The sequence below is a fragment of the Rattus rattus genome, chromosome 3 (genome assembly GCF_011064425.1).
Source record: "Rattus rattus isolate New Zealand chromosome 3, Rrattus_CSIRO_v1, whole genome shotgun sequence".
In the NCBI taxonomy this organism is placed as follows: Eukaryota; Metazoa; Chordata; class Mammalia; order Rodentia; family Muridae; genus Rattus; species Rattus rattus.
The window spans coordinates 40024713-40047284 of record NC_046156.1 but is presented as its reverse complement, the minus strand read 5'-3'; the positions used below and the strand labels follow the sequence as shown (position 1 = coordinate 40047284).

Sequence of the window (22572 nt, the reverse complement as noted above, 5' to 3'; positions counted from 1 at the left end):
GCCTTGCGCTTCCTAGGCAAGCCCTCTACCACTGAGCTAAATCCCCAACCCCCCCACACTCTCTTTCATACAGACTTCAAGGACAGTTATTTTGTAAGCCCTTTTCCCCACAACAAATGAAATTAACTTCATTTATGTGCTATTTCGATTCTAACAGGTAAGGAGAAGTTTTCAAGGCCTCTAATTCAGAAAACTTTCACTGAAAATCCAACCATAACACAAAAATAAAACAATTTCAACAATTTTCAAATCCCTCCTATTTTCTTTGTACATCTAGACTCTTAGCATCTCCTCCTGTTTATGATTCAGAGTTCTCGGGCTTTGTAACTAGGCTAATAAAAACTGAAACCTCTTGTTTTCATGTCTTCCTTTACACCTAAAATTACTGAGGAAAACAAGCTGGACTATACCTATTGATTCTTACTATAATAAAAGTAAAAGCAAGAGAATATATAATTATGTACTCTGTCTATTAGCCTTAAGGTAATATAAAAATAAAAATTTGCATACCAATAAGAACAATCAAGAATCAAAAAGACAGTATTAATGTCAGAAATTTTGATTTTGTGGACCTCCATCAGACATTAAGAGATTCCCTACAATCTTACAAATAGTACCCTTAATATTAAAACGTACTGAGAAATTTAAAAGAAAGAATGCGGAAATGACATTAAGGAATAATTAAGGTATACAGTTAAAATTAGACTACTGACAGTTCTAAATCACTTATTTTCCTGTTGCATTCTCAAAAAATTAATCATTAAAATATTAAGATTTCACTTTTGGGGTAAATTTTCTTTCCCCTTTTAAGATGCATTTTCCCCATGACAACAATTCAATAATTAACAAAATTATCAAATTCAAAACTAATAGAAAATTTATTCAAAACACTAAATTTTTAAAAAATGTTTAAAAAATACTCCAGGTTTTTACATCTGAGTTTTATAAGAGAGCAAATTTGATGTTAAATATTTAGATAAAGCTTTAGGTCATAAAATGTCATTAAATTAAAAGAATTATTTAAATGAACCTAAAATAATTGTGAATTAAAAGGCAAATATAAAGACAGTTTAAAAGTCTAAGCTGAATTTTAATAAATATTACTTTTTAATAAAATAACTGCTCAATTTCACCCAAGAAAAGTTTGGGTTCGAAACAGAAGCCAAATTATGTCAAAAGAACTGCAAAATGATGTCCTAAGTTAGCTGCCATATGGAACCAGTGACTCTCAGGAGCTACTGGCAAACACTATTGCCTCTTAATAACATGCCACGCTCTTCAGTTACTTCATCCCCTAAGGAGCAGGAAAACTACCTTCACTCCTACACCAGAGGCCCAGCTTTTATCAGACTTGAAAGCCTCTGTGGACAGACTTCAGCTTTTTTCCAAATATTCTTGTCTGAAAAATTAATTCTGTCATCACACAGAAACTTTTTAGATTTTACATAAGTACTTGTGGCAACAAGAAAAGCTACAAAATGTTTTGCAATGCATTAGCTCATCAATAAAAATGCAACCTCTACATAAATCCATAAATGTTAACTCAATTTTATAACTGCTTCTTGTAAAACTTAAAGTACGTCACATGCATAAGTTTTAAATTTTGGCAAGAGAAACTAATTTTAATGATTTACAAACTCTTTAGCTAAATACATTAATACATCTTCCATTATAGTAACATGCAGCTTGAAACTAAGTACTACGAAAGATGTTTATTTATTTAAGCTCTCAGGCGATCACATGTAGTTAAGAACCCCCTTTAGGTCACTACTGGTGTTAAGGTGGAGAGTAAAAAGTGGTAACAACGTGAAAGAGAGAAGTCACATGGGAAGTAAGTGGGAGTGGCCATTCCTATCCTTTTTCAGAAATCTTGTCTAAAGAACCACTAAAACAATTCTTTCACAAACATCATCCAAGAACCTCCCACTGGACTCCACTTACAAGTTTCACCTCCTTTTACTAATGTCACAGAAGAGTTGACCAAGTCTCTAGACATCCAAACTATTCCTAGCTATTTTTTAAAATTTTTTAAAATATTCCTAGTGTTTGTTTTTGTTTTCTATTTTTTTTTTTAATATTCAAAACTATTGCCAGTTTTGGTCCAAACTTTCTATAAGAACATGATAAAAATTCCTTCTAGGTTTCCCAATGTTCCTAAAAAAAAAGGCAATTATTTTCTAAGCTTCAATATTTTTCATTATTTCTTGATCCAACCTACTACAATCGATTCCAGAATTTTAGCTTGAAAATCAAACGCTTATTACATGCTAGGCACTAGGAAACCCTTCATAAATGTCATTATATTTAATCCTCACAATAGCTGTAGTTGGCAGGGACTGTCACCATTATGCTCATTGCAAATGTGTAAGCCAGACAGTGAAGCTACATCAGATTTTCAACACAGGAATGCTGGACTTCAACATTCTGACTCCAACTTCATCATTACAAATTCTGACACATGCAAACATTCCCTCTTGGGTAATGCTTTATTTATCACGCCATTTCTCCTTCCTATGACAACATCTTTTGGGCATTAATTTACTGTGGGTTTTTTATTTTATTTTATTTATTTTTTTTTTTTGGTATCGTCTACTTCCTCCAAGTATGCTTCATACTTATGTGGAAAATCATATGGTGCATAGTGCACCAAGAGTCACTGTGGAGTTAATCCCATTACAGACATCACTTTTCATGTTAGGTAGTGGAGGTTAAAGCCAGGGTTGGTAACTGTTAAGCAGTACTCTACAACTGAGCTATCTCAGTCTCCACTTCACCTTAATACAATAATACGTATGCATGTACTTCCAAACTCTTACTCCACAATTTAATCTCGTAAAGTATAGCAAAGTTTTAAGTATTAATTTCTGCCTTCTAAATTCATAGCTCCCTAAAGCTCTTGCCAAAATTCAAACTAAAAGTCAGAATTCTAGATTAGATAAGGAATGGTGGCGCATGCTTTTAATTCCGGCACTTGGAAGTCAGAGGCACATGGATCTTTGTGAGCTGAAGGCTGGCCAGATGCTGTGAAACCTGGGCAGGCGTGGAGGGAGACAGACAAAACTCTACACTAAAGTCCCTTCTGTCTCATAGATATCTTCACATTTCCTTCTTTATAAATAACTATCATTAAAGTATCATGCATTTACAGTTATTTTCCCACAGTTCACCATTTCCTGTTATCTTAGACTCTTTGAGACAAAAAAAAAAAAAAAAAAAAAAAAAAAAAAAAAAAGGAAGCATCTAGTACTCCTGTTTTTAGCTCCCAGAAATACCATGAAGCCAGTTTCTTAAAAAAATAAACTGATCACCCTCACTCAATTACTTGGACAATTGACAGGTCCTTTAGCAAAGGTTCTTAACATTTTGGATAATTATAAAGTATTTTCATGAGATATAGTTAGAAAATGCTTGGATGTTTATCTTTTGATAAGTTTTTTGATGCTAAGAGATTAAGAATTCCAGTATTAAATTTACATTTCACAGGTTACATTATCCTAAGATCTTGTCCTGTAACCCTTTGTAGCATCATCTCATTCATATTTTCCCAATTATTCTATGTGCCATTCAAAATATTTGTCCCTCACAAAACACAGCTCAGACTTTGTATCATATTTGCTTATACTGTATCTATGACTCATAAAACCCTGATTCTTCCTTCCTTTGGAAGACATATCAAATATTTCTGATCATGAATCACACATTTCACTCTATGCAAAACAGCATTACATTTATTTACCTCTAATCAAAACTATTCTTGGCAATCACCTCCCACTAGAATACAAAATCTGTTAAGATCAGACACCTTGGTACTCTCCTGTTCAAAGTAACATGAAAAAAAAAGCTCTAATGGAAATGTTCTGTATGTGTCTATGTTTTCCCGCTGATGATACATAACCATCACCTCACGTCGTCACCTCATGCTGCACTGCTTGCACACAGATGCAATGTGCATCTTGAGAAAGCTTGTGTGTTTTACACACTGCATCTGTACCTGTCATCTTTTAAAAATACATGATTTCTGTGTTATCATGCTGGTGGGACAAGGTCTCACTAGGTGGTCCAGACAGATCTTGAATTCATGGCACTCCTGCCTCAGCCTCCCAAATGGGATTACAAGTGAACATGACTATAGTGAGCTTACAACTAAGTCTGCAGCCTGGATTCAGTTTTAACAAATTTTCTCTAGTCAAAGGCTAGAACGGACTGTTACAGAATTTGCGCTATTCAGTATTAAAAATACTAAATCTTCTTTATTCTGTTCTGAGACTATAGACTCATGTCATGACAATTGTTCCCCAAAAAGAATTAAGACTTAAACATTAAGAGTTTTAAAATTCAACTACAGTTAAATAAAATACAAATTAGACCAAGAATCCTCATTTTCTCAGACCATATCTGAACATATATCATACACAAACACAAGATGCATTAAGACTGCTCCTAGAATAAAATGGCACCCAATCATACAGTAAGTTTTCTAAGTTACTGGAGCTTTTCTAAAACAATGTTTAAAAGGTATGATGCAAGTCAGCAAGTCATTCAGCAACATTATCAAGTATTATAAACTATACATTAACTATATTCACTATATGTTTATAGAGCGGGCAGCACAACTGTTTCATAGTCTATCATGATACAAGTTACTAGACAGCATTTTTTACCTATATTGTAATCTTATGGGAGAATCTTCTCCAGATGAATCTATCTCTGACTGAAACACTTAGTAAACGGTTGTATTTTAAATGATTCTGCTGCAACAAATGACATAAAGAACTTTAAATAGAGGCAGAACCTTAAGTAATTTTTCTTTAAACTGATACTTTTCTAGTTATTCTACAGGGAGAAACTATCCTCAAAAGGATCTGTCTAGGTATTTCACAGTGGAGTCAAATGTTTAAATAGAAACTAAGAAATGCACTGGAGACAGGACAGAGAACGGCTGCCAATCCCTGTATGTACCTAGACTCATTGTCTACAACTCTTCACTAGCACTTCATTTTAAAAGGTACTTAATTCCAACATTGTCTTAAAAATGGAAAGGAACCTTTACATTCACAAGATTAACAAGCAGCATTTCCATCTTTCTAAGCATCTGTTCTAATGGTTCAGTAGAAAAATTTACAAGTAGCAACCATTATGAACAAACTAAAAAAACAATAATCTTTAAATATGACAGTAATTCTTATTTTTTGAACATATACAGATAAAAGAACTGGTGCTTACTAGCATATAATCTAGAAACAATGAGAACAGCTCTATTGCTTACTGCTACAGTGCTCTCACTTGCAGTTTTTCCTCCTGGTGCTATTATAAAATACATAACACGTATATTGGAATGTCTTGTAAAAGTTGTTTAAAATTTTCTGCATGTTACAGAATCACAACAAAGGGAACCAATGGCAAACGTAATTTCAGAAAATGCTTTTTAAAAAGTAGAAAACTGGATAGCCATTGCACTAAACTGAGCTCCATAGAGACAGCACAGGGACAAGCTAGAACCAGACAGGTACTGGGCAACTTTGTGACATGCAGAGGAAAATCAACTAAACACGGGCAAAGGCGATGCTAAGAAGCTGAGAGGCAAAATGCCCTCATATGCATTCTTTACGCAACCCTGCCAGGAAAAGCATAAGAAGCAACACCGGATGCTTCTGTCAACTTCTCGGAGTTCTCCAAGAAGTGCTCAGAGAGGTGGAAGACCATGTCTGCTAAAGAAAAGGGGAAGCGAAGGCTGACAAGGCTGGTCATGAAAGAGAAATAAAACCTACATCCCCAAAAGGGGAGACCAAAAAGAAGTTCAAGGGCCCCAATGCACCCAAGAGGCCTCCTTTGGTCTCTTCTCATTCTGTTCTGAGTATCACCCAAAATCAAAGGCGAGCATCCTGGCTTATCCATTGGTGATGTTGCAAAGAAACTAGGAGAGATGTGGAACAACACTGACACGGACACAAGCAGCCCTATGAGAAGAAGGCACCAAGCTGAAGAAGTACGAGAAGGATATTGCTGCCTACAGGGCTAAAAGAAAACCTGATGCAGCAGAAAAAAGGGTGGTCAAGGCTGAAAGAAGGCAGAGGAAGATGAGGAGGATGAAGAAAAGGAGAAGAGGAAGCTGATGAATAAGTTGGTTCTAGAACAGCTTTTTTTTTTGTCTATAAAGCATTCCCCCCCCCCCCCGTATATAACTCACTCCTTTTAAAGAAAAAGATTGAAATATAAGGCTGTGTAGAGTTTGTTTTTAAACCGTACAGTCTTTTTTTGTATAGTTAACACACTACTGAGTGTGTCTTAGCTAGCCCTGTCCTGGTGGTATTTTCATTCCCACTAACCTTGCCTGGTACAGTCTGGGTGGTGTAAACTGGCATGGAAAGTTAAAGCAGGTTCTTGTTGGTACACGCACAAAATTAGTTATATATGGGGACAGTGCTCTAATTTTTGTTTTGTTTTTATACTTTTGGTTTTCTTTTGTTTTTTTTTTTTCCCCATCATCAGTTGTCTCTGATGCCGCTTATACAAAGATAATTGCTAGACTGACAGAAAGGCACTAAAAATAATCAAAATAATTTTGAAAGAAAGTGACAAAATGATGGAAAGATGTTTGTAATACTTAATATAGAGTTAGAGTAAACAAGGTAGTAAGATACCAACAGAAAAATGCAAGCATGAACACAACACACACACGACCAGAAAATATTTGAAAAATTATTTGAAAAAGAACAGGTATAATGCAATACAGGTTCAGTCTTGGTTGAACTGGAAGAATTAGCTAGTGTAAAACAAGAACAAAAATTTTACTAAACTTCATTCCTCATATAAAAATTAACTCAAAATTGGTAAAGGATAAGTTTTAGTTAATTCTAAAACTCAAAGTGCTAGAAAGAGGCTACTCCTTCATGATCCATCCCCACAAAATCACTGAGATAAGACAGTAAATCAGACCTCATTCAAATGATGGATCTGCGCCATGACAGGTTCTGTGGAGGGACAGACAGACTCACTTCAGACATGCTGTCTTATGTGGACATGCTAAGGCCAAGGAAACAATGTGGAAGTAGGACGAAGACGTGAAAGGGACCGGACAGGAGGGACAAGCAAGGAAAACAGTCGCGTTTGTTATGGCTAAATAATAAACCTTCACTGCCTCACTCACACCCGGGTCTTTTTTGTTCTCACAATTATGATGAGAGGTAATACATAACCTTCTGCTATTAAGAAAATATTAATGCTTTCTGATTATTTTTTTTTAGGATGCATTCCTTTGGAAAAAGAAATATATCTAAATGTGTATAAACTTTGAATAGCTTTGTTAAGTCCTTTGCCCAGTTCCTTCTTTTTTTGGAGTCAGAGGAAGGGAAACTTTGTCAATAATTACACGTCAATAAACTGTGCATCAATGAATTACCAGGTTACTCTCTTGGGGTACTAGAGCCTGGAAGCAACGGTTTCTAAAGTTAAAGCAGAGATTGGGACTAACCTATCATATACCCTGTACTGACTCATAAACTTGGCAGGAATTAATGCCTGTACCATTCATTATTAAAACAATTAAACACATGCAGATGTTGTGTCTAGCAACTGTATTTGTTAGCAAAGAAACTGAGGAGTGAATAGGTCTCCACTGCCTTAGGGCTAGGCTCAGTCATCAAAGCATATGGCCACAAAGGTCTGAGGTCCTGGGTTAGTCTGGGTTAGTCTCCATTACTGCTTCCAGCCCCAAAGGTACGGGAAAGACAGACCGGAATGGTCTTGCACACACCTGATGACACATTAAAGATCTAGCTTGTTGAAGGGGGAAATGTCGAAATTTTGCTAACTAATGGAAAAGGAGGAAAATCTTTATAACCCCTCACCTAATAAAATACACTAAGGCAGTGGTCACTAGTAACTAGTAATGGGTAAATACTAACCCATTAGCAGGAAACTAGAATGAACTTCATGTTACCATATAAGTCACAATCACTCTCCAGCATAACTCCATCAGGAACCAATAAGGAAGCAGATGTTACATGTCTTCTTCCCAGATGTAGTTAAGCCCAAATACAGTGACTAGAAGGAACAGTGCTATGGGGGAACAACGAGAGCAATGTAAACTAGCAACTTTCCTAAAAGCAACACATTTATTTTTTTTTTAATCAAATCAATAAAAATAAAGTTGGGGCAGAGAAGAAAGCTTATCAGAGTATAAAAAGAAATGACGCAGGTAACAACCAACTCCAAGAATCTCTCTTAGAATCTTGCTCTGCACAAGGCTACCTTAAAATAAAAACAAAACAAACAAAAAGCCATGTTAAAAAAAAAAATACAGGAACTAGCACAGGAGGAGCCTGAGTTACACAGTGAGATTCTACCTAAAAAGACCAAACATAAATAAATACTTTTAATAATAAGAAATTTTGATGCAGACTAGGTATTTGGTCGCATTAAGAGATCGCTGCTAGAAGCCAGGAACAAAATCATATAGCAACAGTCAGACAATCTGCAGAGGGAGAGAGAGACCTTGGAACATTCAGCCCAAAGGTATGTCTCACCTCTGGGCTCAGGAAACCCCACAGAAGAGGAGGTGAGAAGGGTTAAAAGCCAGAGAGGAAGAAGGATATCAAGGACACAGATCCTATAAATCAGCAGAATCAATGAGCACAGACTGAGGGAGGAACGTGCAGAGGGTCTGCCCACACAGGCCCTAGAACTGCAAGCAGGAGTGGACGTATGTTTCAACCCCACCCCAGAAGCATTCTTCAACTGATAACCTCTAGCGAATGAGAATTTTCTTCAAGGGAGCCCCACTAAAAAATCAAACTACTCTTAAAGGTAGGGCTCACGCTCAGCAGTAGATGGCCAATACAAAATGAACTCCGTGTCTTTAAGAGGGTCCCTGTCTCGTACAGTCTTTTCCTCCTTTTAATTTTGATTTTTACTTTTATAAATTTATTTTTTCTTTTATTGCACTACATGGCCTTTATATGGTTTCAAGTTTTGTATTTTAATGTGATTCCTGAGTGTATGAACAAGTAAGTTTCTGTGTCTATATCTGTTTCTTATGCCTTTTCTTGGCTTTTTCTTTGTTAGTTTTGCCTTATGCTGATGTAACAGTTTTTGTTTTATTTTAATATTAGCCTTTTTAGTAGAACCCTTTTTGTTTTCTACTGAGAAAACAGAAGTGGATCTGATTGGAGGAGGTGGGGAGGAACTGGGAGAAGAGGGAGGGGAAGCATAATCAGGATATATTATCTGAGGAAAAAGCTGTTTTCAATAAAAGAAAAAAATAAATTTAAAAAAGAGAGGGAGAAAATCCACTGACTGGTTTGGTGGCGCAGGAAGACATGGAACCCTAGCATGCAGGAGGCTGAAGAAAAAACGTTTTGAGTTTGAGGGCAGTCTGTTCTACATAGCAATTTGCAAAGACCAGACTGGAACCAGACCACATAGGGAGACTCTTGTTTCTATTGAATTAATCAGAAATTCTTGATGTGATAAATTATGTTTTGGTAAGAAAATCTGGGATATTGTGGTGATAGTTAAGATGTGACTTTGATTTCAAACACAATAGGAAAAAAAAGTAAATCCACGGTGATCACCACAGATCCCATTACAGGAATGTGGGATTCATTCTAAGACATGTAAGACTGACATATAAATGCAAATTATAAAATATTACCATGTGAATGACCCACTCAAAAACCAACAAAAGAAAAGCCTTCCAAAATTTGAAATAAACTTGGTAATTTTAGGATTACAGATAAAAGGGAGAAACACAATAAACCCAGCTTAACAATAAAGTAACATTTTATCAGAATTACACTAAGTAAATTATAACATGAATAAAAATATTAAAATACTGTGCAATGGCTATTATGTCTTTTTATGAGGACACAATAAATAACTACAAAAACTCTAAAATGTGGTATAAAAATTCCAATAGCAGTTAATTTTCAACTTTTGCTTTACTAAAATATTTTGAGATATTTAAAAACATATGAACGCCTTAGGCCCATTCCCACTGGTTTTTCGTGGTGACTTGATAGCCAGCACATTTGGAAAAGCACCAGTACACGAGGAATACAAACTAACCCTCATGAGCACTGTTTTCTCTCCTCAGTCATCAACTGCTCATCCTCTGCTGCTATCATCTGTTACTCTAAGAATGGGTGTTATTTTATTCAAACTCTGTTCTTTGATGAATTAGCTGCTTTAATATTTTAAAGTGACATGATCATAAAAAAATCATTTCTAGCAATTTTCTAAGACTATCCACCTCTTAATATATTAACATCTACCTTGACAAAAATTATCATAATGCCTCGATTTATAATCAATAATTGTAACCCCCTTGTTCTCTGAAAAAGGTATATGAGTGAAAAAATAGACTGCCAAACTTATGATTGTGTATTTAGATGTCACGTTTCTAAGCATCTACAGAGTACTGTGTTTTCCTTCTCTGAGTAAAGTACATTTTCCAAAACACTGATTCCTAGGAGGAGGCAGGGAAACCAGGTGGAAGTGATAGTTTAAAAGAATTAGTGATTAAAATCTTTCTTAAATGTAAGGACTCATAGAAGCAGCTAAATATAAGAAGTAAAGTGAACCCCGTACACGTGAAAGAATATTGAGGTACACATAATCGTTTTGGTAAGGGGTACTGTAGCAGTTATCTCAGCAGTTCTGCATCACAAAGACTGACCAAGAAAGGAATCTCGCCACTATTACTTTGGTTGTACTCTGAAGTCACGATAAAATATCCTAAGAGGCAAAAGATAGAGAAAAGACAGTTATTTCACAATGGTGGCAGCAATGGAGCACTAGATGTCCCTGGAAAGCGTTTGGAAACAACTTTTCAGAAACAGCACTGAGCTGGACATAGAGCACAGACTTATATTCTCACTACTTCAAGACTGCAGCAGGTGTTAAGGCAAGATCAGGACCTTAATTTTAAAAGGACATAAAATTAAAATAAAAAGTGAGAAGTTATTAAAAATACTTTTCTGAAAGGTAACAGTCCTAAAACAAGTTGAAGACTCATCTCTAAGTCACTAACTTATAAGTCCTTTGTAAGAACTACCTAACACACCAGCTGAAAGATTCCAGACAAATGAAAATTTTTAAAGCTTCAAAGCTGTTTATAATTAATGATACATTTCTGCAATAATTTAATATGCCTTGAAAAAAGGAATGAAGCCATGTATAAAAAAACAATACTGGTTTCAGCACTAGTACAATTGAGGCAAAAAAAAAAAAAAAAAAACAAACAAACAAAAAAAAAAAAAAAAAAAAAAACAAGAGTACAGGGCCAACCAGGAAGAAAAGCAAATTTCCAGCTGCGCTCTCCCCACAGTGACATTGTCTCAACCAAGAAAGGTGTGCTGACAGGGCAAAATACACCTTCTACACCATTCATGTATTTCAAATTCATACACATCTTCCAGGAAAAAATTTGTAAGGCTATCAATAACCATTAATATTTTTATTCAATAGTTCTAGGAGAAAATAATTTAAGGTAAAAATTTTTAATAAAAATACTTTAATGTCCACTTTCAAAGATTCAATGTACTGGAGCAGAAAAAAAAACAAAAATAACCAATGAAGATTATAAGTATATCCATCCATTATAAGTTACTAAAATTATCACTTCTACTTAATTGTTCTAAATTAACTCGTTTTTTTTATTCTTTAAGATCTTTTTACAGTCCAGACTTTATCCCCGTCCCAGTCCACCTCCACATCCACACCCTCAACCCCCTCCATGCCCATCTCCAAAGGTTAGCCCTACCTCCACCCCCACCAGACCTCCTCGCTCCCTGGGGCCTCCACAGTCTCTTGAGGGTTAGGTGCATCTCCTCTCAGACCCGGCAGACCTCTGCTGTCTATGTGTCAGGGACCTCACATCGGCTGGTGTATGCTGCCTGGTTGGTGATCCAGTGTCTGAGAGATCTCAGTCCCCTACCCAATACCTGATTGTTTACTTTTCTTAAAAAAAGTCCAAACTTTAACTGGCTAATCTGAATGTACCTCATGTGAACACCATAACTTAGAGAGTCTATTACTGGCAGTTTTGAAAGGTAAACTTTCAAAATCATTGGAGGACACTTAAAAGTAAAAGGCTACGAAGGTAGAACAATGAAAACAAGTAAAAGATGACAGAATTAGGAGAGCAAGCTTAATTCCTCAAATTAACCTGGAACTCACCAATTAGGTTGGTGAATGAGCTCCAGGAATCCCCCATCTCCTTCTTCCCGCCCCCTTCTCTACTCCCAGATGGCCGACTAGTGTGCAGGCTTTTACAGTACCTGAGATTCAAACTTAGTAGCTTATGCCAACAGAGCAAGCAGTGTGGAAATTGAACATCTCCAGTTCCATGCTAGTAAGGATTTTTTTTTTTCTTTACATTTTCTCACCAAAGCCTTAAGGATCACAACAAAGAGTTATTCACTTCCCCAGAAAATTCCCAATAACCTCAAAAACTATGCCTCTACTTAGGATCCAAACATACACATAGCTTCTTAGAAATTAATCATGTTATCAACAGTGCTTTATTGGCACGTTTTTTAGTATTTTACCCATAACTTTTTTCTTTAAGAAGTGGAACATAACTGTTTAATTTTCTAGACTATAAAAGCTTTGCTACTTTGCTACTACCTACTTTGTTTGGCTATTTAAGGTTTCACTAATGTACTTGGGAAGTGTTTAGAAGAACAACTAAAAAGCCAGAAGCTAAAACTCTATAAGGACTGTTAACCCTTTCTGTACAAGTTCTACCTAGTAAAGAGTTAAAAGCTGCCTCTCATTTACTATCTCAACTTTGACACTGCCATTAAAACCTGTGAACTATGAATCAACTAAAGCTTCAACCATACCTACACTGAAAATCACATGCTGTCAGGAACACTGCTAATAGAACAACCTAAAGCATCTACCTACTCATTTTAGTCACAATGAACAGCAGTGCTTGGCGCTAGGGACCGCACATGCTAGTATAAAGGGTCATCAGTTTTCTATGTCCTCCTCAAAATTAACTGCAAATAAATGCTCTTGAACACCAGACTCACTTCACATGCACACCAATAATTTTATACATTTGCAAGTGAACGTAGCTATACATATTCATGACAAATATTTTCAACACTCATCTGTTTTTTAAAATGATGGACATGAACTAAAATTTTAAGAGCTCCTTCTTCCTTTCTCAACCATGGATCTTGGATTCTCTCTAGACAGTAATCTTGATTTAAAGATGCTATTACTCGGGGGTAGAGATGGCTCAGTGGTCATGAGCACTTATTGAAGACATGGGCTGTGCTCCCAGAACTCACATGGCAGCTAACAACTGTCTGCAATCTTCAGTTCCAGAGCATCAGATACTCTCTTCTGCCCTTCACAGGCACTGTACATGTGTGGAATGCAAACATACATGCAGAGGAAACATCCACACATAAATAAAAATGAAGACAGTATTACAAATACCCAAGTATAATTTCAAAACACTATTCAAGAAAACTATTAAAATTTGACATTATCAGTTTGCTTATTCTAACTTACATTTTCCCCCCAATCTTCAGTCAATCAACTTGCGGCTGCTTATGTTACATTGCACTTTATGTAAGTAGCACAAATCCATTGGGTAAAATTATATAACCAAGTCCAAAGGAAGAGCAATACGTATGTTATAGAAAAATCCTCATGTACACATTTTCAACATTTATGGTACACTATACTTTTTTTAAAAAAATTCAATGCACTCATAGACTCTTATTTTTATCTTTGTTAATACTTCGCTATTTCTGCATACTGCTAAAGCAATCAAGTTAACCCTAACACATAAAAACCTCTGGTTTAGACAGGACATCCAATCTGAAGCATACATTCTTTTTCATTCCAGTTTTTCTTCATTTATTTTCGAGGAGTTGTATGTGGGAAAGTGAGGTGATGAAAAGGGGGTAAAGGGAGATACTTTATAGTCAGGAAGTTAACGGTTTCCTTGTAATGGAATCCATACAACCCTCTGAATACACAAGAACAAAACTCATAAAACACGAACATCATTTGTTAAGGTGCAAAATCCAAGTTCACTCTACTTACAGTGGTTTAACAGGCACTTTCCGTGAGCAATGGAGGGAAGATGGTACAGACAGTAAGAATCATACCTAAAAGGGACGTCTCCTTGGCAAAAGCTGCAGCAATAGCTGGGTCTAATGCAGGCTGGCCGTCTCCAGATGGAAGATCAGGTCGTGTATAATCCCTACTTTTATCATTGTTGTATTTTACATTCAAATTCACAAGTTTGGAAAAATCAATCCTTAGGGTACAGCAAGCATTATAAATATTTTGACCATCTAGGGCCTGTAAAAGTGAATAAAATGTATCAGACACCATAAATTCGAAAGTTAGCAAAAACAGGAAAAGGATTAAAATTTCATACATCAAGCCATGCTACTTGTGTTCTACATGCGTTAATTTCTTCCACTCACTGCCGTCATTAAATAGGAAATGCTATTTAACTCTAAAAATTCAACCATTTCATCATCAATGTAACACTTTTAAAAAGAATAAAAGGCTGTAAACAGCTTTAAAAAATAAAACTGTTAACAGCCACACAAACAGCCCTAATGACAGCACTAAAATACAACTACTAGATATCACAACATAGGAAGTTGCCTCATACAAATAAATGCAGCCTCAAGATGTGTAAAAATTCCCACGAGATGAAGGAAGAGTAAATATTCCCTAAGATGAGCTGTTGGACCTGTATCAGAGTATCTTGATGAAATTAGAAAAGTCAATTGTCATTCCAGAAAATTCTGGAATTAAGAGTGTTATCTATAGTTAAAAGTCTAGACTTAAGTGCATCAGTGTAAGAACACTACTCAGTTTGAGTATCAGTGCAGCAATATAGAAAATAGAGATGATAAGAGCCAACAAACGTCCTTAAAGGTTACTGTGGGGATTAAATAAAAGATCATACATGATAAAGTTTATCTTGAATTACTGACACGATTGTAGTTTTTGCCACTGTATATCACTCATTTCTAGTTCAACAATGCATATTTTATAGTCAAGAAAAACTATAAATGGGAACAATAGCATTAATTTTTATCATAAGAATAAAAATGTCTTGTTAATGGAAAAGTAAACTTCTACAGTTGCTTAAGTATATTAAGTGTGGAATTCATTAGAACATTGCAATATTCTTTACTCTCTGGAACAATGATCCATCTCAATATACAAAAATTTTACTGAGCTGAAAAGCAGCAAAAAATTCACCATCAGAAGATCTTAGGGCTGGTAAAACTAACTTAAAGGCATTTCATAAACATTATTACTCAAATTACATTTGGATCAAGCAAATCATTACACAAAAAAAGATACCAGATAAAAGTAGACACCAAATATATCAACTTTATCAAGATCTTAATGTAAAATAATCCAGCATCCTCCTGTGGATACATATAACACACTAACAGATAGTAGTTTACAGTAAGTTAAAGCATTCCTGTTGGGAGAATGTGAACCAGATGACAGCATTTGTGACTGCTATGCAATCTAAATGCACTGTGAATATCAGTGCTGCAAATGTCTATCAGAAGATGAGTAGCCAAACTTTACCCCTAGGTAACTAATTAAATATTATCAAGGAGTACATGTCTCATTAGACTGGCGTGAGTCACCATCCCTAGGTAAATGCTGACGGTGCTGAGAGAAAATTACTGTATCTACAATAGACTTTTTAAAGTGTTATTTTAATGTGATATTAAGGCAGAATGTCAAATTACCTACGATCAATGCACCAATTACTACAACACCCTTTAGAAAACTTTGATAATTTCAATTTTAACTTTTAGAAAATATCTGTATTCGTGTAAAAGACACACAGCTACATATAGACTAAGAAGAGCTAGAAAAACAACCAAATTTTATAAAATAATTGTGTAAGAGAGGAATCTAGTTTAAGATTATATGAAGGGAGAAAAAAAATCATGTTGAAAAAAATGATGCAAGTTTCATTTCATTGTATTTACAATCCCAAGAAAGAACAGTGCTTCACAAACCAGTCCTATGGTGGGTGCAGCAGCCAGAGCACAGTGATCTCGCTAGAGCAGACACCAGTCAAAGCTCAAGATTATGTGTAGCAAGCAAAGGTTCTCAAACAGTCCTACTTTCAAAGAAAGGTTAGACACTGCATACAGACAATTAGAAAAAACTGGCCACAGTAAACTAAAATTTACAAACACAAGCATCCAAGTAAGGGAAATGTTCAAACAGAACACACAATTACAAGAGTGCAATGGGATGTGCAGTTACTCCAGTGGCACTGTTTACATGGAACTTGCATTCTTTAGGGAGGCTCTAAGTTCCAAGTGCTCTTGGACTTTTAATAGTCATTATGTAGATCAAATCAACTATTTAAAACATAAAACTTATAAACATGAAATGCAAAACATAAAAGCCAAAAGGTAGTTAAGCAAGTTTAAGCCAACTGTCCACAAAATACCATCACATTAGATTTCTTAAAACATCTTAAAAAAAAACAGACTCCACACATGATTTTAGTGCTACAAGCATCTGAATTTACTGTTGCTGTTGCTTTCTTAAAAGCTAAAATGTAACCCCCAAGTATGCTAAAACAAAATGAAAATATGAAAAAGATTCTAGACAATACAGCACCATTATCTAGTGTCTACAAAAAAGACATACACTTCATGTATTTCAAATAAAAAGCAAAAGGACATTTGCTACTCACGCGTTGTTGTTATAACTTTGCTGCAAAAAATAACCTTTAAAACTGGAGTATTTACATGCTTCAGTTAGTTTTACACATTCCAATGTTAACATTGTTGAGAAGCCAAGGAAAGAGCTTCCTTGCCTTGCCAGTATACTGCACGAGTTTTCTTACAAACATGTGAAGACCTTTACTTTATGGTAATTAGGATTGCTGCAATGGCTGCAGTTTATCACCTCAAATGTCAGCGCTCAATAGATGCAGCAGCGATCAAAGGAGACACAGTATCCACACAAACTAAGGGAAAACTCAGGTCTCTTAATAATTATAAAAAACCCATTCTAATTCCAAGTACAAAGTGAAGTTCTCTGTGAAGAAACTTCTAAACTGAAATTCGATTAAAGAATAAGAAACAAGTAAAAGTGAAGAGAAAAGCAGTAGCAACGAATGAAATAGCACACGGTGAGCCTCAGAAATCAGAGAAAGCACACCTAAATATTAAAGGCCGACACAAATGAAAAATTAATAAACGAAACCTAAGAAACAAGCAAACATTTAATCTCGGAAACCATGCTAATGACTATAGACTTTATCCTAAGGACAAAACACAGTCACTGAAGGACAAAGAAAGGAAGTAGTATGCCTAAGTTGACATCACATGTAGTCTGAAAAAACAAACCAACTCACTGGGAATGACCTAAGATCCTGAAGTAGTAGATTTCAGCCAGAAGCCATGACCCTCACTGTTGGTCAGAGACAAGTAGCTTGGAGAAGGAGCTTGTGTCAAATACTCTAGCAGTAGCCAATGGACAGGCTGCTCTTTGACTCCCATCTAAACATCTGTGTCCTTAAGTGTCAGTGCCACCTCCGGCCTAAGGAAGCTTCCTTTGGCAGCAGCAACAGCCAACTCCAGACACACCAGTGCTCAGCACTAAGAATAAAACTATCCCTCTCTCCAAGGCTCAGGGACCAGAACAGCATCTAAGAGCCAAGTGAAGGGGGAATGTTATCAAAACTCTCTTCTGGGCATAACATGATGTTGCATTCTTGAGTGCTTAGCATCTGTAATTACCTGCACAAGAAAGATCTGTACAAGACTACACCTGCTAACATTCCATCGACAGAAAAGGGTAGTGAGAATCTACAGGCATTTATGGTTACTAGGGAGAGACATTTTCTTCAGTAGTGGAGGTACTAATAAGCTGCACCTCCGGGTGGTTTAAGTGAGAATGGCTCTCATAGGCTCACGTTTGAATACTTGTTCCCCAATTGTTGAAAAGGATAAAAACGAGGCCACCGATATAGTTTTCTGTAAGTTGTCTTGGTCATAGTGTCTGTTCACAACAATTAAAAAGTAACTAAGACAGATGCTCCTGTAATAATCCGTCACATTATGTTCCTGGAAAGGGATCAACAAGAGTGGTAGGAGAACAAGAAAAGGTAATTAATAAGCACCGGTGTGATTAAAATATATACAGGTATAAATGTTACAATGAAACCTATATGTATAATTAAAACTAAAGAGAGAAAATATACAGCATTACTTTTTTTGAACACACAAAACATTCTATTAGCATCAGGACTAAGTAAACTATAGCTACAAATATGTGATTTTGTACATTTGCATAAGTAAAAAATTCGAAAAAAATTTTTGAGTAACACCTGTTTAAACTAGGGAGGCAAGAGAGTCGGACAGACAAACAGGAACTCAGGAATCAGAAGCAATGTCTGGAAACAGGATGGAAGGAAGGAGTAATGACTCCCAAGTTTTCTGGCTTGTTAAATAACAATGACACTGGCATTTTGCACTATGAGACACAGGGGACACTAGGAACCACAAGTTGCAACTTAGAGGACAGTCTAAGTTTGAAAGTTTAAAAGCTAGATTCCTAGTCTGGGTCTTTTAGTAAAGTTCTGAGCTAGAGAAATTAACAAAAGCACTAGAGATAACTAAGCTGTGTGAGTTAAGTCTGTCAGACACAAGCAGAATGTCAACGGGAAAGACAACTGAAAAGTAAGGAGAAATCTAGGGGAAAGTATCAGAAACCAGGAGGAAAAAAAAATCTTAAGAAAATGGGGCCAGAGTGTCAAATATTACCCACAGATAAAGATAAAAACTGAAAATGACTACTGCAATTACACTACCTTGATGACCACTAACAGTTTAAATGGTAGTTTAGGCAACTATGGATGAAATCTAATTACTGTGCACAGAGAAAAGAGGAGGACAAAAGAGATAAGAGCAGAAAAAGACAACTAACTATAAATGAAAAGAAAGAAGAAAAGGATGAAAGAGGATGAAGGGACATGTACGGCAGCAGAATTGAAGTAAACTTACTAGAAACTTGAACATATTTGAAATTATTAATAATATAGCCTAAGGAAGGAAGAAAGAAGGAAATTTATGAATCTGTTCTTTCCTGATACTGGAGAGGTGATGAAGTATATATGCCTTCTTTAAGAGAGGCATAGTTGGGGTTGGGGATTTAGCTCAGTGGTAGAGCACTTGCCTAGCAAGCTTAAGGCCCTGGGTTCGGGTTCCCAGTCCAAGGAAAAAAAAAAAAAAAAAAGAGAGAGGCATAGTTACCTAAAAAAAAACAATGTGCTAAGGATTAGATTTTGCTAGAAACTACTAAAATTCCCATTTGACTTAAAAAAATTCACAAATGAGAGTGAAGACCCTGACTGAGTAAAAGCATCGTCCCTAACTGTGTAAATCAGAGTACTGCTGACAAAAAAAGGAATGTGAAGATATGTCCCGAGGAAGAATGACTACTAGTGATGACACACAAATGTAAAACATTCTCAATTGTCAGAAGATAGGATGCTGTGTAATATTCTCTAGGTACACCCTTGATAAAAGTTAAAAAAATGCAGACTGCTATAGTCATCAAAAGGCTTCCCAAGTAGTCTACATGACAAGAAAATAGAACAAGGAAGTGTTGTGGAAAGTGAATACCGTTCCCTTCACTAACAGGGTTCAGCTACCAGAATGTGTACTTAAAGTGTATTCCTCTTAAAATTATCCCTTTAGACTTCTGTAAAGAAGACTTCAGTGAATGTATATAGTCATAAACACAAGCACACAGTCAGATGCTTATCTACACAAACAAATATAAAAAACAATTGTGATACTTTATCATATTAAATGATAACTATAGATTACTTTAGACAAGATACATAAACTTTTCTGTAACAAATGCAACATAAATTCTCAACAAACTCAGTTCACTGATCCTTTGCCAATACCTTCTCTGCATCAAGCAGGTGAGAGATACACTCAGACACAACCCAACACATATATAAAATACACATAAAAAATGTGCACAATTTACAAATAAACATGTTTGACATTGTGGAAAATGCCATAAAAACCAGAGTCTTTAGTCATTTCCAACTGTATAATCTCATACCACATTAATATAAAAACTTTACAAATACAGGAGGCAAGACATGTGAAGCAAAAGTATTTGGGGCAAGAAAGAATTCTAATAGTTGACTGCTGTCTGGAAAGGAAAGCAGAGTAAAAGATTATATAACCTGAGAACAAGTAGGTTAAGACTGAAATACCTGAAAAACTAATAAATAAGTACCTCTTTAAATCTTAACATTGTTTTATATCAAGAAAGTGAGGAGATGCTTATTACAATTGTGCCATTACTGCTAACAGAGCGGTTTTGCTATTGCAACCATGTTAACTGGTCAAATCTGATACTATAGGTCAAAGGAAATCAAACAATAAAAAACCGGTCCAACTTTCAGGTGGGCAATCTTGACCTGGAGAAATCAATGAAATACTATAGAACATGATTAGTATAAAAAAAAAATAAGAGAACCAAAAGTAAAAAATTAGGTACAAGTTTCATAACATTACTTAATATTAATTTTTAATGATTTAATAATGAAATAACATGACAAAAAAGTTAAACAGAAAAGCAGAATTGAATAAATTAAACAGCTTTAGGCATTAAGAAGCAACGAGGTTTATGAATTTTCAATAATTTTACTTCTCTACAGTTTCTTAACTTATATATCTAAAAATAATTTAAAAGATAAATGGTATAACTAAAAAGCAGACTAAGAAACTAAATACAAAACATAAAAACCCCCACAAACCTGTAAGACACAATGGAATTAGAGCTGAGCAGAATACTGAAGTACGTGAACCAAACTACCTTGAAAAGTCACTGTGAAGCTCCTACCAACACAATCCCACAGTCTTAGCAAGACCAGAGCTGACAACCTAACTGAACAAATACACAACACAAGCCTAGGCTACAGCTGACTATAGCTATAGTGGTTCTCAGAACTGAGCTGTAAGTTAAACTAATACCACAAACGAATGAAAAACACATCACTACCTCAGGAGGTCCGCACTTACTAGCTTTGCCTGTTGAGCGTTTACTGGATCACCATACTGGAGCAAAGCCTGAAACTGGTTGTTTTTTGTAAATGTGATTATCTTCAATACAGCACCAAACTTAGAAAATATCTGTGAAAACATTAAAATCAAAGCATTATTACCTACTATAGTATTTCTTCACGCTATAAGCAACTATGGCAAGCACACCTCACTTACTTGGTGAAGGACATCAAGTGTTACAGGGTAGTACATATTGTCAATAATTATTCTAAGCACTGGACTCTGAGCTGGAGTCACCGCACTCTCACTGACTGTGGTGCCACTGAGAGGTGTATTTGCTGTCTGGACAGCTGTCACAGCTTGAAGAACTACTTGAGCACGCTGAAAATAACAGACAAGTAGGTTAGGAACAGATTCCTTCTTTGTATTTACAACTCTGTTACATGCTTTACTACTGTCTCTCTATAGTCCAAGTATTCCACTACCTTTGTTGCAAAATAGTTACCTAAGCACTTTGGCACCGATGCTGACACAGATATGTGATGCCATTTATTCTGAAAGAATATGATATACTTGGATAGATGTTTACAATCAGAAACTGTTCAATGAGAAATTTAAAGAATAAAAAACTTTAACTTCATATTACATATTATTCACTCAATGAACAAGGTACACTGCAGGAAATGGACTGCCAATGATCTTTCACAAACATTATCATTAGGTTTATTATTTCTAATATAATCTTAACAAATGAACAGAGGAGATTAAGACAAAAAAATCTGATTAGAAATTAATGTGGTCTTTAGTATAACTGGAACGTTTTCACATATACCATGAAGGATATTTTAAGTGTATTTTATGGTAGATAATATACAATCGACCCTGCAAAATACATTATTTAAATTTCAAATTATTGTAATGGTTTGACAAATCTTTATTGTAAATAAGTATATAAATTCAGTTAATTGCTAAAAGAAAAACACAAAAGAATTAATATGTTTATGAGAATAAACCAGGGGTCATGCAACCTAAGATTCAAGAAGTCAGTACACATACATCTAAATAAAAACCAATTAAATGCTAATTAACAATACAAACTATACATGCATATATCACAAGAACCTCAAATGAAACTCAGCCTTTTAAAGACAGTAACTATTTGATACTTTAATACTACTGTGGAAAATAAAAAGACCTTAAGAGCAACATTTCACTACGGATATTTACCTAATGACAGCATTAAATACCATAACTAACATCTTTTATAAGTTCAAATGTCTTTCAAAACTAGAAACCGTAAAGTAGTCACATAAAATTCAGCAAACACAAAAGGTGTTCTCCCTTTAACTTTGTCACCAAAGTTCCCTTTCCTGTCTATCACCATCCTTTCAGAGGTAAGATCTAAACAAAAGCATGTATTAATTCAATGCTTATATATTGCTAACCATCTTTTTTAGCTTGACAATTACAATTCCTTGTAGCAGTAACAAATGACTTTGTTTTA

At 35.4% G+C, this 22572-nt stretch overlaps 1 protein-coding gene across 4 annotated transcripts in view; it reads right to left on the bottom strand.

Moving 5' to 3' along the window:
- The window catches only part of Ptbp2 (polypyrimidine tract binding protein 2), a 61787-nt gene that overhangs the window by 9398 nt on the left and 29817 nt on the right, over positions 1 to 22572 (bottom strand). For all 4 annotated transcript variants that reach the window (XM_032897409.1, XM_032897410.1, XM_032897411.1 and 1 more), the window contains exons 6-8: positions 21285 to 21449; positions 21087 to 21197; positions 14133 to 14328 (exon numbers count right to left, since the gene is read on the bottom strand). In XM_032897409.1, the coding sequence (XP_032753300.1) occupies positions 14133 to 14328; positions 21087 to 21197; positions 21285 to 21449 (472 nt within the window). The remainder of the gene's footprint in view (positions 1 to 14132; positions 14329 to 21086; positions 21198 to 21284; positions 21450 to 22572) is intronic.